The sequence below is a fragment of the Parasteatoda tepidariorum genome, chromosome 4, assembly GCF_982258835.1.
Source record: "Parasteatoda tepidariorum strain Cologne lab strain chromosome 4, Ptep-v5.0, whole genome shotgun sequence".
Taxonomy (NCBI): domain Eukaryota; kingdom Metazoa; phylum Arthropoda; class Arachnida; order Araneae; family Theridiidae; genus Parasteatoda; species Parasteatoda tepidariorum.
Window position 1 is genome coordinate 12,924,052 of NC_141758.1, and position 19,315 is coordinate 12,943,366.

General features: G+C 31.1%; 2 protein-coding genes across 3 annotated transcripts in view; both read right to left on the reverse strand.

Annotated features, from left to right (window-relative positions):
- LOC122271277 (putative inorganic phosphate cotransporter) overlaps positions 1–8,009 on the reverse strand; it is a 34,643-nt gene extending 26,634 nt beyond the window's left edge. Inside the window, exons 1-3 of the mRNA XM_087160683.1 lie at positions 7,943–8,009; positions 3,975–4,174; positions 1,780–2,022 (exon numbers count right to left, since the gene is read on the reverse strand). Of these exons, the coding sequence (XP_087016809.1) occupies positions 1,780–2,022; positions 3,975–4,174; positions 7,943–7,991 (492 nt within the window). The 5' untranslated portion in view covers positions 7,992–8,009. The remainder of the gene's footprint in view (positions 1–1,779; positions 2,023–3,974; positions 4,175–7,942) is intronic.
- Positions 8,010–11,692: 3,683 nt separating this feature from the next.
- Positions 11,693–19,315, reverse strand: part of LOC107437296 (putative inorganic phosphate cotransporter) — a 67,362-nt gene continuing 59,739 nt past the window's right edge. For both annotated transcript variants that reach the window (XM_087160686.1, XM_087160685.1), the window contains exons 9-10: positions 16,135–16,220; positions 11,693–13,613 (exon numbers count right to left, since the gene is read on the reverse strand). In XM_087160686.1, the coding sequence (XP_087016812.1) occupies positions 13,380–13,613; positions 16,135–16,220 (320 nt within the window). In that variant the 3' untranslated portion in view covers positions 11,693–13,379. The remainder of the gene's footprint in view (positions 13,614–16,134; positions 16,221–19,315) is intronic.

A 19,315-nucleotide genomic window follows, 5' to 3' on the forward strand; every position in this document is an offset into this window, starting at 1 on the left:
AGATAAAATGTGCTTCACGAAGAGACAAAATGTTTCTCATCAGGAGATAAAATATGTTTCATCAAGATACAAAATGTTTTGCACTACGAGATAAAATTTGTTTCGCGAAGAGACAAATAGTTTTTCCCTACGAGATAAAATATATTTCACCAAGAGACAAAATGCTTTTTACTACGAGATAAAATATGTTTCATCGAGAGACAAAATGTTTTCCACTACGAGATAAAATGTATTTCGCGATGAGACAAATTGTTTTTCATTACGAGGTAAAATATGTTTCTCCAAGAGAGTAAAATGTTTAGCAAAACGAGATAAGCTGCGTTTCACCAAGAGGCAAAATGTTTTTCCCTACGAGATAAAATATATTTCACCAAGAGACAAAATGCTTTTTACTACGAGATAAAATATGTTTCTTCGAGAGACAAAATGTTTTCCACTACGAGATAAAATGTATTTCGCGATGAGACAAATTGTTTTTCATTACGAGGTAAAATATGTTTCTCCAAGAGAGTAAAATGTTTAGCAAAACGAGATAAGCTGCGTTTCACCAAGAGGCAAAATGTTTTTCCCTACGAGATAAAATATATTTCACCAAGAGACAAAATGCTTTTTACTACGAGATAAAATATGTTTCTTCGAGAGACAAAATGTTTTCCACTACGAGATAAAATGTATTTCGCGATGAGACAAATTGTTTTTCATTACGAGGTAAAATATGTTTCTACAAGATAGTAAAATGTTTAGCAATACGAGATAAGCTGCGTTTCACCAAGAGGCAAAATGTTTTTCCCTACGAGATAAAATACATTTTACCAAGAGACAAAATGCTCTTTACTACGAGATAAAATATGTTTCATCGAGAGACAAAATGTTTTCCACTACGAGATAAAATGTATTTCGCGATGAGACAAATTGTTTTTCATTACGAGGTAAAATATGTTTCTCCAAGAGAGTAAAATGTTTAGCAAAACGAGATAAGCTGCGTTTCACCAAGAGGCAAAATGTTTTTCCCTACGAGATAAAATATATTTCACCAAGAGACAAAATGCTTTTTACTACGAGATAAAATATGTTTCTTCGAGAGACAAAATGTTTTCCACAACGAGATAAAATGTATTTCGCGATGAGACAAATTGTTTTTCATTACGAGGTAAAATATGTTTCTCCAAGAGAGTAAAATGTTTAGCAATACGAGATAAGCTGCGTTTCACCAAGAGGCAAAATGTTTTTCCCAACGAGATAAAATACATTTCACCAAACTACGAGGTAAAATATGTTTCTTCGAGAGACAAAATGTTTTCCACTACGAGATAAAATGTATTTCGCGATGAGACAAATTGTTTTTCATTACGAGGTAAAATATGTTTCTCCAAGATAGTAAAATGTTTAGCAATACGAGATAAGCTGCGTTTCACCAAGAGGCAAAATGTTTTTCCCTACGAGATAAAATACATTTTACCAAGAGACAAAATGCTTTTTACTACGAGATAAAATATGTTTCATCGAGAGACAAAATGTTTTCCACTACGAGATAAAATGTATTTCGCGATGAGACAAATTGTTTTTCATTACGAGGTAAAATATGTTTCTCCAAGAGAGTAAAATGTTTAGCAATACGAGATAAGCTGCGTTTCACCAAGAGGCAAAATGTTTTTCACTACGAGATAAAAAGTGTATCACCAACGTTTTTCGCAACGAGGTAAAATGTGTTTCACCAAGAGGAAAAAAGTTTTTTCATCAAGAGATAAAACGCATTAAGAGTCTTTTTAAAAGTCTTACCGCTCCCAATCCTTCTATAGCTTTACTTGCAATCAGAGCTCCAACATGCCAACGGGCGCACACTGGTGCCAAAAGAGACATGACACCTGAAAGGAGTCCACCAAAGGCAAGAATCCATTTCGATGCATGTAACTTTGATCCCAAAATGGTAAATGGTATTGGAGTAAACACTGAGCCGATTTGGAAGGCACCCAGAAGATTTCCTTGAAGTGGACGACTCCAATTAAATTCTCCTCCATGTAACTGAAATTGACAAGTGTCAGAAATTAGTTTATCAGATTTCATGGAAACCAAGCTATGATAGAACTACCCAATGCTAACGAACGATATATATATAAATATATATATATATATATATATATATATATATATATATATATATATATATATATATATATATATATATATATATATATATATATATATATATATATATATATATATATATATATATATATATATATATATATATATATATATATGTATATATATATATATATATATATATATATATATATATATATATATATATATATATATATATATATATATATATATATATATATATATATATATATATATATATATATATATATATATATATATACACTCCTCAAAAGTGAAATTGCAACACCAAGAAATAATGCATTATTTCTTGGTGTTGCATCTAATATATATACATTCAGTATACTTGAGGAGGATACTGAATGTATATATAATATATATACATTCAGTATACTTGACATATAATATATATACATTCAGTATACTTGAGGAGGATACTGAATGTATATATATTACTTGGTGTTGGAATGTTATTTCTTGGTGTTGCAATTTCACTTTTGAGGAGTGTATATATATATATATATATATATATATATATATATATATATATATATATATATATATATATATATATATATATATATATATATATATATATATATATATATATATATATATATATATATATATATATATATATATATATATATATATATATATATATATACACTCCTCAAAAGTGAAATTGCAACACCAAGAAATAATGCATTATTTCTTGGTGTTGCATCTAATATATATACATTCAGTATACTTGAGGAGGATACTGAATGTATATATAATATATATACATTCAGTATACTTGACATATAATATATATACATTCAGTATACTTGAGGAGGATACTGAATGTATATATATTACTTGGTGTTGGAATGTTATTTCTTGGTGTTGCAATTTCACTTTTGAGGAGTGTATATATATATATATATATATATATATATATATATATATATATATATATATATATATATATATATATATATATATATATATATATATATATATATATATATATATATATATATATATATATATATATATATATATATATATATATATATATATATATATAACACAAAGTTTCAGAGAACGCTAATTCGATAATGATTATAAAGCAATCCACACGCCATTAACGTTGATTAATTTACTTGTAAAAAATAATTAAATATTAGAAAAAGGTGATAAAATCTTAAACAGAATTGTTTGCAATTTTTTTTAATAAAAATAATCATTTTAAAGCATTTCTTCCGAACAGAATGATGAGAGTCGTTACCTCAAATACCTCATTAAGGTAGCTAAGAATTTACTTCGTCTAATGGTTCAAGGTTCTGTATTGCACTGGAATGTAAACTGAATGCTTAGATTTCACGGGTATTATGGTTCAACATTGAACCGACTTTTTCTAGTGTAGGTAGTTCGTTATTAAAACCGGTATAAAAGTTCGGTATCACACTGGTATGTAAACTGAATTCTTAAATTGCACCGGTATCATGGCTCAATGATGAATCAAATTTTTTTGAGAGTAAATAGTTCTGTATTACAATATCAAAGTTTGGTATTGCACCAGTATCAAAGTTCGGTATTACTCCGGTATGGAAACTGAATGCTTAGATTGCACCTGTATTGTAGGTTCAACGTTGAACAGAACTTGAGTGTAAGTAGTTCGGCATTACACCGGTATGTAAGTTGAATGCTTAGATTTGCTTCAGCATTATGGTACAACGTTAAGTGTAAGTAAACTGTATGAAAATTGAAGAGATTGCAGAATCTGGAAAAAAGCTGTTTTGAGTACCCGCTATTTAAATTATAATACTGAATTTACATAATTAAGTACTAATTTACATATTTACTTCTTTTACAGTCCTATTGGAAACAGATGCTAAAAGTTCTTTGCAGGTTGTTCCTTTCTTTGTTACATTGGTTACTTTAAACTCTCCGACTGGTGTTTTCACCATCATCACGAGGGCAATGTTCAAGTTCACTTTTAATACAGTGACGTTTACCACACAATAGAAACACATGATAGCAATTACATAACGAGTTTGAATTTCTAAGCAGAGGAAAAAGATAAACGAAAATATAATTTCTATTCGTTTTATGCACACACACTATACTCTACAAGAAAAAGATTTTCTAAATGATTCCTTTTTCTAATCTACAGTGTTCGCCAGCCCATCCTTAATGGATCTGTGACTATATTAAAGTTTCACTCCGTAGTCTTATTATGTTGAATTCAACTCAAATTGGAATGAAACTGCTGAATTGAGGGCTCGTACAAACGCGACTTCGTGAGTCGTGGGGGCTCAGATAGAGCGTTCGTCTTCTAATGAGGTGAACCTGGTTCGAATCCCAGCCCCCTGCTCGCACCGACCTCCATGGCAGACGGATCATGGGTTAGAGTTTTCTTGCAGTCGGACTGACAGAGGGACGTTTTCGTGGTTTTACTGTTCATGTAACGCAAATGCGAGTTACTTCCATCAAGGAGTTCCCCCGCCAAGACAAATTTCTCCCAATGCTTGATCCAGGAGTTTCCTTGTGTTCTGGATTGGGTTCAAAATTACAAGACTTCAGAGCTGAATCAATGTTTTCTACTACTGAAAGCCTGCGCAAGGTTCGTCATAGGTAGTGCGATCAAACCACAATGAAGGTAAACCAGTTTATGAAAGAGCCATTTAATAGAAAATCCAGTAAAATTAAGGAAGTGATAGCAAATAAATGTCTAAAAATTTGTTTAATTAATGAATATGGTTTGTCTTATTTACTTGTCAACCACCACAAATTCGATTCTCAAATATATATGATAAATCTCTCCCAATTACTTTGAAAAAAGAATTCGGGCTCATGAGTACAACTGGTTCACTTTTTAAATAGTCTGCGCAGACTACTTATTAAAAAAACCGTGTGGAGGCCTTCTCATGTAGGAGCTGATGGCTGGAGTAGTCGCAAACCCAAAAAATTGGATTGGCTGTTCAACGAGGGTTATAAAAAATATATATATTTAATTCCGCTAAAATATATTTTTTAAATACTTTTAGGCTGTTTTTTAGAATTGCTGTAAAACTCACAGCAGTTATAAAAATAGCATATCATTCGCAAAACAACATCATTTCATATTACAACGTAGCTTTCAAAAAACAACTTCAAGATAGTTTGCATTAAAATAAAATTAATATTTCTGTTTCTTAGTTAATTAAAAATATATTGATTTTAGGTAGTTGTAATAAGATATAAGTAAATAGGTTCAATGAAAAGTAAACAACTCGAAAGTTTTGCAGTAACTTTTAAATGATATGGTCGCTTATAAAAAGGAAGAAAATAGCAAAACGGTCGGTTTTTTGACACAATCGTGTTTTAAGTTATTAAGAAAAATGATTGGGTTTTGCTGTATTAATCACAACATCGTGCCTTGTCCTCTGAAAGCGAGCAATTGAATTTAATTTTAAATCTCCATGTCTTCAATTTTTTATTTCATTTTTAACTTTAAGTACCAAATTCAATATTTCCGAACGAATAACTAAGGGTCAATTTTATTCGGAACTATTTGTTAGATTTCAAATTTTGAGATCAGATTTTCAAGTTTCCAAAATAACTTTGATTTCCTATCAGATTTTGTAGATGATTGCTAAATTTAGTATTATTCCATTTCCGGTGGAAATAAAAATGACCTAAATAATATTGTCTCCAGGAAAGCTTATTTAGTAGTGATATTTAAGACACTTCTATAGGTACTGTGGTGTTAGGAATTTTAACTCCTCCAGAAGCAGCGTATAACTTAAATTTTAATGTAACAATAACAACAATAAAGCTCTAATACAGCACACAAAACAAATATAATTTTGAATGTTAAACAAATAATTTCGTTCATGCTATTTTCATATACTTCGTTTGGTGAATAAAAGTGATGCATTGATTAGCAGACTAGGAAATAGACAAAAAAATGGGAACTTTGTATTCAAATTTTTTAATACTTAAAAATTTACTCCAATGCTGCATTACCTGGTCTCACAAAAATTTGCAAAAACTGAGAATACTGTAGTGATTTTGTTAATTTTAATCTCGGTGGAAAAATGTCGTCAAATTGGAGATTTTTAAAAAAAAGTTTAATAACCTTTAAAATATCTATGTTATTTATCTATTTTAAAGCTCAGATAATTCTTCATGGCAAGATTATATATATAGTTTAAAATCATCGGATTGCTTCAAGTGTAAGGAACTTGAGCTATGGCTTTTCTATTTTCCTTGGAGACAAAGTTTCGAAAAACAGCAAAAACAAGTATGCGACTAAATGACAGTCGATTGAATTTTGAAGTTTTCCTTGGATTGTCGCCAAGTTGGTTGCCAGAATGAATGGTATTTTTTACCTAATACACAAATTTGGAGTCTTGACGGCTCAGGGGATAGAGCGTTCGCCTTCCAATGAGCTGAACCGGGTTCGAATCCCAGTGATGTCTGGTAGATACGAATTCCGCATCCGGCTAGCACCGACCACATTGCTGACTTAAATATCCTCAGTTGTTGGGAATATCCTCATGGGTTAGAGTCCCCTTGCTGTTAGGTTAACCAATGGAGGTTTTCGTAGTTCTCCTCTGCATGTTAAGCAAATGCGGCTTAATTCCATCAAAAATTACTCCACGAAGGCGAATTTCCCCCATTTCTTGATTCAGGAGTTTCCTTGTCTTTTGAATGGGGTTCAAAATTACAAGGTTACGGAGTGGAACATTAGTAGTAGCAAGCTTAAAAAATTAGGTTGGCTGTTCACCGATGATTATAAAATAAAATAAAATACCCAAATTTTTACCTAGTTGCCAATTTTTTACTTTTTTAATGGAAGAATTTTCGTTATGGTAACAAAATGTATTCTTTATTGCTCTAGTTTCGTTAAATAATTATGTCATAAAAAGATTTTTGGTATTAGTCTACAATCGGGGGCCCTACTCATTTTTGACGATTTGCAAATAAACAAATATGTATGTAAGTAAACCAAGAATCAATCACATAAAGGTAAACAAAAGTTGCAGTAACCCAAAAAAGAAAGTATATCATGGTAACCAGAAATGGGATTTTAGCAAAACTCAATGAAAACTATCGCCAAACCAAAATGACCCCCGATTTTACACTAGAGCCAGATTGCTCTACTTTAAAAATGAAGTTCCTAAATGATAAATGAAAGGGGATATTTCCATATTGTGATCTGTTGCTCCAACTACAATCGCCAAGGTGCCAAATAGATTTTAAATTGGCAAATTAAAAAAAAAATGTGTAGATGTTTACTCGGGGGGGGGGGGGAGCTACGAGTTATAAATTTCGAGTTGATGTGAAGTTGGCTTTTCTGTGATGTTTTTTATTTTATATATATATATATATATATATATATATATATATATATATATATATATATATATATATATATATATATATATATATATATATATATATATTTAGTTTCTCGCTAGCTGCTGTCCAGAAGTTGTCAAGACTTCGCGATTATTTCGACACAGATCACGATAACAAAATCTCCCCAAATGAAATTCGAATCTATACGTAAAAACTCATAGTTACGCAATAAATGTGTTAAGTGCAAGGTAAATAAAAAAATAGTGCCAACTTATATCACTCTTGCACTATCAGCATACATTTTATAATAAAAATCCTCGAAACAGCTGGCAGCTATACAAAATTTCAGAACACTTTAGTCTGCCCGAGTAATGGCACAAACTTTGATTAGTTAGTTTTAATAAGAGCTAAAAAATATTCATAATTGAAAAGTTACATAAATAAGTAAATCTATATTTGATAATATAACTGCAACAATAGTTACTGCATTTCAAAATCTTAAAACCCTTTTCTTTGGCCGTATCTTCGTCCATATTTTCTTTATTTATCAAACAAGTATCTTACACTTTCTCACACAAAGTTCTCATTCAGATGATGTTTTAAATCATGCTCATATCAGCTTTGAAAATTTTAACTTTTGAGAGTAAAATCTCATTGTCTCTTTTTCATAGCACGGATTAATAGGATAACTGTAAGTGACGTAGGTGTCTCAATCCTGATTGGTTGTTGAAACGCGGCATTTGCTTTCGTTAGCAACTGTTCTTTCCATTCTATTTTAACACGTTCACTCCGGGAAAAGTGAAAATACTGGTGCGGGAAAAGAGAAAATACTGGTAGAAGAACTATTTCAATATTAGATAATATACAGGAGGAGTTTAGCTATTCTCATTAATAGCAATTCACTGTAAGGAAATTTATCACAGCGAAGAAGAAATTCATTATAAAAATTGCAACCGTTAAAAACAATTGGTAGTTATGGATTTTTATTATTCCCGGAAAAAAACTAAAAAATGAAATTTATTGTTACTAGTTTTTACTCCGGTGCGCTGCTAAGATGTGACAATCTAGCGTGACCCATCGGTGGGTCACCCCGGCGTGAAAGTGTTAAGTAAGCTAAGCCCGTCAAGTGTCAATTCTCTTAAGTGACATACTCTATTTTCTTTCACAAAGATTTCGATTTTTTTTCACTGAATATTTCCTACTTAATACAAAGACAGACATGAAGCAACGTAGAACATAAACAAACTAATTATGCATCGAAGTTGCCAGGTACACAAAACAAAAATATATCACAGTTACAATAAATTGCTTAAACAAATAATAAATCTAAGTTAAGTAAAAGGCGTAAGAGAAATAATTATATTTTAACAAATTCGATGTGCGATAAGGCGTAGTATTTTAATACTTCACGTTAGTTAATATTCTAACTCATGTGGACAGACTTAGCTCGATTTTAACACGCCATCTTGTTTATAAATGATCATCTGGCGCTGAGATCATAGGTCATATGCATGGATTAGAGCCCCTGGTCTGGATCTCAATGATCTTCCTCTTCACGAAGTGCAAATTGGGTACTTGCAACTCGAGAAGAACTGAAGTGATTATGCTTACCCTTGTGACATTAGTCAGATTTAATTGGATGCCTGAAAGCGACATCACGTTCGTGTGTCGAATCTGATTGGCTTATGAATAGACAAATGCCATGATTTGCTTATGATGACATCACTTGCAAGTATTAAATTCTTAAACCAGCTGAATATGCTCTTTGGTCACAATCCTTAAAAATCATATATTCTTCCGAATGAAGTAAAAAGAAATGTATCGTTAAATTGATTTTGTATTTATTATGATCTCGTTCATTGGCAGCCGCAATAAAAATATCCTTGTGTAATTTACTATTTTAAGGTGTAATTACTTTGGCAGGATTTAATTTTGATTAAATCTGTCTTATGCCCTATTTAGGGAATATGTCATTTTTTTTTTACAAGAGTAAGATATTATCATATCTGGTTAAGATTCTTTGCAGAGATGCCAACTTGCTCCAGGCAGCGGATAAATATTTCCGAGTGGTAGTTTTTAAGGTATGATTCTTAATTTAGCAAATTCCATTTATAGGGTTTTTACTCACCACTACTTTCAATTATTCAAAGACCAATAAGAGGCGTCACTTTGTCGCAGTTAAGCCACCACACGGTTTTTTATAAGTAGTCTGCGCAGACTATTTAAAAGTGAACCGGTCGTGCGCATGAATTCAAATTCTATTTATAAAGGTACTTGAGAGTAATGTTTCATATATATTTCAGAATTGAATCTGTAGTGGTAGACAAGTAAATAAGACAAACCAATCATATTCAAAAATTAAACAAATTTTCGACATATATTTGCTACCACTTTCTTATTTTTACTAGATTTTTTATTAAAGGACTCGTTCATTAGCTGATTTACCTTCGTAGTGGTCTGATCGGACTATCTATGAAAAACCGTGTGGAGGCTTTCAGTTGTAGGAGGCGGTGGTTAAGCTGCGCAAAGGGCCGCCTCAGACGCCCAGATCCACTACAACGAACAAACAAGCGAAAGTTAAGCCGTGCAGAAATTTAAAAATACACAACCTCAACTCGAAAACTGCAAATTTTACCTTCTACCTCCATAACGTTTCTTTAAAATAGTCTGTACTATCCGGAGCGGTGTATGTAGTGGTAGTTATATAAGATTTGAATAAGTAATTGTAGGCAGGAATTATTTTAAATATTCAAATAGTTAATAAGTTTAATAATTACTGCAGGAAATTTCATTGATTAATTTCAAATGTTTATATTATTTGTGTAGTGGTTGTAAAAATCATTTTATATCAACTTTATTAACCCTTTCGATGGCCATTGGAAGTTTACTTACCACCACTTTTTATTTAGGTTTCCATTTGTTAATAACTTCAGCTTTCTTGAAGTGCGTTTAAATAAAATTGGTAACCATTTGCTAGTTTAAAAAAAAACGTACAAAAGTTATAAAATTCATAATTCCTTTTGAAGTTTGTAGCATTTATGAAATTTATTTTTATAAATAAAGAAAAATAAAAGTCAATAAGTTCCTAATAGGTCGTGTTAAATATATTTACCACCAAAAAATGGCATTTTTATAAACTAAATGAGTTTTTTTTCTTAAAATTACTGTTCTTACAATTACTGTTCTTAAAACAATTTCCATTCCAAAAATACTTTAATTTACCTTTACTAGAAATAAATGGCTCATTAAAGTGTTAAACTACGGTAAAAAGATAGACGTATACAATTAGTTACTGCTATATATTAGAGCCCCTGAATTAGAATCCCATAGTATAGGAGACTTACTATATATCAGAGAAGCCAACTCCTCCGCTTTTTGAAAAAGGCTTAATAAATTCGTAATTAATTAAATATTAAAACTTGCAGAATAAGGATAAATACCTTTACTTTTCAGGAGTGTAACCACACGATGAATATAAAGTTGCATTTCATCTGTTGCTTTAGTTTTTGATATACAGGTGTAGTGGTGGAAAAATTATTTGAAATGAAATATACTAAACTAAAATTAACTTATATTTCAATACCACTAAAAAAGTTCTTTTTTTTATTAAATGTTATTAGATAATATTAGATTATATTTTTATTTTGAAATTAAGTGGTTCATTAGAGGGAAATACATCATCTTAGTTTAGTTTCTATAACTTCCACTTTTAACGCTTAGTCACTTTTCCATGTCTGCAAAAGATTGACTGCCATCTAGTAGGCAAGTAATGGGTTAATTCAGCTGTCAGCAATCTACGGCTTGTGATTTTTATGCTGAACTGTCTTTTTTAAAAATTTATTCTAGGGGGGGGGGCAGCTAGGTAAGTGTTTTATATTTTACTCATTTTAACTTATAAACAATTACCACAATATATAAACAATTTAGAAGTTCATATGCAATTCCACATATCTCTTTGTGGTGCGGCTTTTAAAATGTTAGCAATATTACCGAAAGTTCCGAAAGCTTTAGTTTTTAAATGTTGACCACCCTATAAAATACTTTAAAAAAGAGCAGTAGTTGGCAGGCATGCTCATGTATAGTAGTAACTAAAATCATTGCGAATTAAATTGTATTAATTACAAATATAATGGTAAATCATAAAGGTTATTGTACTTAGTAAAAATCTCCTCCAATTCCGCAGGAAGTTGTTTAGAATGCGTTGATAATGGTGACTTAAAAAAAAGGAAAGAGATTTCTATTTAAAAAAGTTTATTGGTTTCACAAACTATGACCATGTTTACAGATTTCAAAAATAGAAAACATTTTTGAATTTGATGCGAACAAGAAAATGAATAAAGAAATAAAAATCACAGAGAAACTGAAGACATTATATAACTACAAAATTTTAACAAAATGAAGACATTGACATTTAATACAACTCTAAAAAATTCAAATTGCATTGACAATATTTTAAAATTGGATTCAGGGCTGTAGTGGCAAATATTATTATTATAAATATTATAAATATTATTGCTTTTTGAAGGCTCCGTCGTAATATGAAATGATGTTTTTTTTGCGAATAATATGCTATTTTTATTACTGCTGTGAGTTTGTAACCATAACTGATTACTGTTTATTCAAATTTAACCTCTCTAAAGGCAGCGCTGCGCTGTCCACCCTTATTGTGAAAATGGCACAAAACGTCAATATGGGGAAAAGTCACAGTTACGTGAAAATGAAAAGCGTTTTTTGATCTAATTTTTTAATATTTGAAAATTTACTCCTTCGCTGCATTAACAAGGCTCATAAAAATTTGCAAAAATTGAGAATACGGCAGAGATTTTGATAATTTTCATCTAGATGGAAAAATGTCGCAAAATTGTTGATTTTAAAGAAAGTTTAATAACTTTTAAAATATTTAAGTCATTTGTCTGTTCTAAAGTTCAGATAATTTTTCACAGCAAGATCATACATATAATTTAAAATCATTGCATTGCTTCAAGAGTAAGGCACTTATTCAATGGCTTTTTTTATTTTCCTTGCCGCAAGAGTTTCGAAAAACATCGTTAATCAGTGTGGTAAGATTTTTAGTAGGATTCACACAGGCCTTAAAAAATTTAATAGTGACTGTAATTTTACGTTAATGTTTGAAGACATTTTTTTATGACATTACTTTAAAATTTTGACAATTAAAAGTGTCAGGATTTGTTCCAGATTTCTCTTAAAAATACATTAAAACAGCGATACTTGATTCTTTATATTAATTAATTACACATTCCTTTGAATTACACCACTAGCTTCAGTTCATACTTTGTTTTTATTTTTTTCTAATCAAAACATATTATTATAAAATTATAAAAACTTTGATTAATAAAAATTTGCAAATAAATACCTTGTTTGATTTTAAAAGCCAGATGGGTAAACTTTCCCCATCCCATTTCTAATAATGTATTCTTATAAAAAATATGGGTTATTACTTTACTGCCTAAATCACTTCAATTTGTTATTTCCTGTAAGCAATGGTTTAATACTACACTGCCCAAATCCCTTTGATTTATTATTTGTTTCTTTTAAGTAATCTGTGGAGTAAGCTATTCAACAGCCAATCTCTAATAATGTTACCTTTAGAAAAGAGATGGTTTATTACTACACAGTCCAATTCTCTTTAATTTGCCATTTGTTTCATGAAAGCAACCTGAGGCCATTTATCTGCCCATCTTTTCCATATCAGTCCTAATCCAAATGGTCTATAATTCTAAACAGCATTGGAGACATTACCAGAATGAGAAATAATATTTACATAAAAGTCATTTTTCCCAAAAATGCGGATATAAATGCGTAGCGTTTCCAGCTCCTCCTATTTTCATATGATATGAATTTATTAAAATCCATGCAATGTTTCTGATGCTATCAGTTGAGATAGTTGCGTTCGTAAAATCTCATACAGTAAAACTCATCCTCCTGAAGCGGAAAACTTCTCTTTGTTCCTCGCTGAAGGGTTGATCGGTCTGATGAGAGGCAATGCTTCTGTTATCTCCATTGGTGTCTGATTTATCACCGGTCGTTTTCCATTCTTGCAACTCTGCAGAACAAAGGAAGTTAAATATTGTTCCACCAAAGAAAAAGATGGCGAAGGCTGTTATGAACACATATCCCCAGTTTTGAAGAGTACTCTGAAAAGAAAAAGACATTTTAAACATCAGTTTATGAAACTTTTTTGTATTCCTCTCCGTCCTATTAACTTCCATCGTCAATATAAGAGGACGCTATAACCCAAGAGAAACTTTTCATAACAAATTCTTTTCCAACTCTATTGGTAATTTGAAGTTTAAAGTATAGAGAAAAGCGTGTTCACGTGAACCTCAGGTCTGCCAACTACTACGCTTTTTGAAAAACTTTACATAGAGTGGTAGACATTTAAAACTCAAAAATTTCAGAATTTTTGGTAAATTTGCCAACATTTTAAAAGCCTCATCACGAAAGAGATCGAAAAAAAGGGGATAGTTACATATGAATTTTTAAATCATTTATATCTGGTGGCGGGAAAATAAGTTTAAATGAATAAAAAATTATATATTAAACTATAAACTTCGCTACCACTCGAACAATTTTACAATTTTTTACAAAAAGCGCAGAGAGTTGGCCGCTCTGGAGTCATACTACAACTTCAAAGATATATAGGATCTCCCAGAATACAACAAAACAGAATCGATGAATCGGTTAGTGGCGCTTCGCGCCAAACGCCGAGATAACCCCAGCATCCAGCCGCTCTGGATTCCAGATTAAACCATAAAGTTTCGGATGCTGAAAAAATGTTTTCAAAATATCAAAAGTAAACAAATTGGCGCAAAAAATGTAAAAAAATGCATGTTTAATCTTGTTTGCGCAATGAGTTAGCAATCCTGCAATTATTTATTAAAATTTTGATACTTAAAAAATATATTTTCAGCATTTGAAACTTCATTGTTTACGTAAGGTATTCTTGAATTCACTATTTTTAAAATTTTATATTTTGAATTACTTATGCAAGTGTGAAAGAAATTGTTTCATTAATTATTTCTCCAGTGGTATATTGTTCTTCTTACCTAGATTGATACTGCGCAAGTGTAAAGTAATTACAGGTCGGAGCATGTGGAGTGTTGATCTTGTCTAAGTGGAAGAAAAGCCTTTGCACTCCGATGTCTTTTCCGAAGTGGCATCTACAGTCATCAGTCAAATATTAAAAGTTTTTTATACTTCAATTATTAGTGACCACAACAATTTAAAAATTATATAAAAATACCGTATTGTGTATACTAATTGATTTAGAGCTTACATTAGATCAAACAGCATTTTGAAGGACTCGGAGTGCAAAGGGTTAAGTCAAAGCTGCCAACTTTCAATGCCTTTTATAAAAAATTATACTAGTGGTATCTAAGTTTATATATTAATGTATTATTTTTTATTCATTTGAACTTATTTTGCACACATATTAATGCTTTAAAATTATCTATACAACGCCACTTTGTACCAGTTATTTAGAGCTAAAGCGTTTAAAATTAGAGCAAAGTTACAAAAATTAATGACTCTTAAATGTCTACCACTCTATAAAATATTTTGCAAAAAGCGTAGTAGTTGGTAGGCTTGGGTTAAGTACATCAAGGTGTTGTTGGAGTTTTTTTTATGATCACACCATGATAACGAATATCAAGGCCATTCAATTACAAGGTGAATTAAATTTACTTGTTCAGACAAGCATAGTGTCAGTTTGGGTTGTCGATGAAATTCGGTATACACGTTATAAAAACAACGAGAAAAAGAACTTGCAATTAATATTGTACACGTTTAGAACCGTAAATGGCGTTTATTATACGTGAAAATGGACGTTAATGTAATTGTAAACAATAAAAGAGTTTTGGATTTTAGCTTATAAGGCAATCTGCGAACAAAGTATTGAAAAAGATTGCTAAATTTTAACAGATAGGGCTAAGAAAGTTGACTACAAGGAATAAAATAAAGATGGTTCTCAATTAAAACTGAATTACGAGCAAGCATAATATGTTGCAACCTCTCAAAAGTAAGCTCTATAGAGGGTTATTAAAAGTTTTCTTTTCTTATTTTTGGTTTAATCTTCTCTTATAGATAGATATAGTGAAATTAATATGAGGTTTACCTGGTATTGTTTATTGAAATTACATACATTTGCAGGCTCGTTTGCTCAATTTTAGGCTTATAAACTTTTGTCAAGTGGAAGGACAGTTAGAACAATTTAAAGAAGGAAATCACAACGAATACATCCATGGTTACGACGGGATTCGAACCCGTCACCTTCACGCTTCCCACTGCATTTGACGGGCGATATTGCTCTGGGAGATCCCTGTACTGGGAAATTTTGTTCACAAAAGTTCAAAAAGTACTTGTATAAAAAATGTGGTAGGGAATTTACACTTAAATCTATGAATACAAAATGGCACAACCAAATAAGGCTCAAAATAAAGTATGAATACACATTCAAACTTGAAACAAACTTATAGGTCCAATGACTTTGGTAGACCTAATATATATTTTCAAGGGTAAATGCCCTATCACGTTTTTATTATTTAAAGTTCCTTTTGAAACACTAAAAAATAGGGTGTGTGCTTTCACGGACACTGACATTATATAGAATAACTAAAATTGACCACAGAGTTTTAAAAAATGATTAATATTTCTTACTCCATCTTTTATGATGTATCCAGTGAACATAGGAACTAAAAACCCAGCTGTGTTTGCCACAGTATTTGTTACAGCCATCAGAGTACCTAAAAACATTTAAAAACAATACTCATTGTACAAATGTGACACAACTCTCCAATTTTGCATAGTTATCAACAAATCTCGCGGGAAATGTACAAACTATAGTAATCTTGCAATGGAAGTGTGACTCTTTCTTCCGATGTAATTTTTCAACATTTAGGCATAATTTATGCATAATAAGTAATCCTATTATATAAATTATATATAGCAATCGTGCAATGTAAGTGTGGTTTTTTTTACCCACGTAATTTTCCAACAATTTGGTAAATATTTATAATTATACTAGGAGGCTTCGCCACCTGCTCGCTGGCACTCGCCATCCCCCGGAACTGCTTTCGCAGTTCATTTCGGATTGCTTCGCAATCCAATGCTCGCTTTGCTCGCTCATTGGATACGTTCTTAACGTCTAGCTTTTGCATACTGTTTTGAATACTGAAGTTCCGAAAACTTTTCACTGTAGAAAATTCTAAACCTGTACATTTCAATATTAATTTGAAATTGCAAACAGTACACATAATTTGTTTAATCACATTATTCTAAATTTCAGTTGGTGAGAAAAGTAACTGTTGTAAATTTTGTTTTAAAGTCTTTCCCACCAGAGGGCTAAAGCCATGTGTTGTAAAACAATATGAAATAGTAGTCTGCCACTGAACGCCGGATGTAAAGAATCGGCTTCGATGAAGATAATTTTGTATTTTTAATTCTCTGAAGGGCGCCACCCTAATAATATGGAACTTGTAAAATAAATGTATATATTTTTGATTGTTGATGAAGCCCATCATTTTGTGTTTTCATCAGTGTTCAGAAGCCAGAACAATTATAAGTTTTCTATTTTATCACAAAAAAATAAAATGTATAAAAAACAAAGAAAAGAGTAAGAAAATGAGTATAGTCATAGAAAAAGTTAAAATTATAATATTGTCACGTTAAAGTGTTTAGATTTAGTGAAGATTACAAGATGAGAATTTGATAATTTATTAACATCAGGAATTTACAAACACCGGCAACCAGTCTGCGCCCAGAAGAACTCTTCTTTACAATCACGGGATAGCTTTTATAGTATCACAGAATGTTCTAGAAGCTTCCTAGGAAGAACGAAAGAGGAAATGACGTAGACTGAACATTCCAGAAGCTTCTGGAATGCTCATAAACGAAATAGAAAAATTAGCGTCCGCTTCCCGGATCGAACCGAGGACCTTCGACTTTATAGAAGCGAACTCTACCCCTGAGCTACTGAGACTCGACAATATAGTATTTGTCAGTTAAAATAAAACTTTTTGTTTAAGTCATTGTTAACAATTCAAATTTCTCCGAGGCAATTCTAAACCTTAATTTTGTTCAAAATGTCAGCAAAATTAAGGTAGTATTAAGTTGAAACACAATATTTTTAGTTTTGATGTCAGCAATACAATTCAATTTTTCACAAAAACGATTGTTTCTATTATTAAATTCAGTGTCAACAATTCAAATTTTTCTGAGGCAACTCTTAACCTCTAAATATTATTTTTTTTATGTACACATTTCTAAATGTCAGTATTCAACCACAAGACAACTTAAGGTCCTCAAATTTAGCATGAAGTTGTGAAATGTAATGAAAGAGTGTCATAGCAATAATGTTAGTAGAAGTAAAGTTAGTACTGTAAAATTAAAACAATATTTTTAATCAATGAGCCAAGTTCTTCAAGAAGCAGTTGTAGAAGTAGCTGGATAGAAGTTTTTTATTTAAATCTTTTTATAGAATTTCTTTAAAAACACAATTGTTAATCTGGGCATTTGGCGATACAACACTTATAGAATTGAAGGATTTGTTACGTCAAGCACTCAGGTATCATAATTTTGATCTAGTTGCGCTTCTATGTCATTTTGATTTATGTTGCTAAGTTAACTTTAAAAAAATTCTATGGCTGGCAACAGCATTTTTATTTTTTAAGTTGTTTATTTTTATTTATTTTAGAATTCGTTCTTTTTTTAGCGAAATGTTTTTTAACCTAACAGAATTCTTTGCCGACTGTTCTCTGTATATATGAAGAAAATAAAGTAAATATTTAAGTGTTGTGAAAAGAATCTTATTTAGTTGTACAAAGTACTTTAAAAATGAAAACTGTTGCCACCAGAGGAAAGGAAATACAGCCAAAATTTGGGAGCCACGTAAGAGAATTATATATATTAGATTATAACTAATATCATATCTTATCAGAAATTTAATTAATCACATTTGGATATTTTTGAGTCTATGATTGATTTATTGAACTACTGTGGCTAGTAGGACTTGACAGGACGGGGGTGGGGTAGGACTTGTCCTTCTGATTTAGATTAGCTGTAAACCAGGTGTAACATAAACATAGAGTCAACCATTGATGTTTTTAGAAAAAGATCCTTCACAGTAATGTTGGAGCAATCCAGGATTTGCTACTGATGGTCTGTTACACCTTGAGCATGGAGTAAAAGTTTTCATTCCATTTTCAAATATCATGCTATTGAATGATCAGTTCAAGTAAAGAAAGTTTACAAGAGATGTTCCAAAAGAACTCATAATTCAAAAGTTCACCTGTAGATTTGTTGGCATACCAATGACAAGCAGGGGCCTTGGCGCTGGTCTAGTTTCTTTCTCAAAATGAAAAAGTTGGAAACAAATTGGAAACATTTTCAGAAAGAGGTGCCATTGGTCTCTTTAGTTCCAGATACGGTTTTGGCACCGGTTATCGTCAAGGCGTCAGCCCTTTCATTTCTTGGAGTTTCAACATGTCATGGGATCCTCTGGAAAACTAGATCTGATTCCTTATGAAAACTAATCATATAGCAGATTATTCTTTTAAGGATTATGTCAGGACTGGTGAAACATTTGTTAAGGAGTAGGATTGCTGCTTGGAAATTAATGTAAAAAATTATTTTCAAGGGGTTAGTGTTAGTGAGATCTTTTAGTATTGCATGTGCAGCAATCAGTTCGCTCTGAAAACTGGCAAGTGTAAAGTGCTTTTTTTATTTTGATCTTAGTACTATTAGTATCTAGTATAATGACACCACTGCCTGGTGACCCATCCTCAAACAGACTTCTATCTAGAAAGATTTTTATTTTTGAATCATTGTTTGAAGCCTTAGG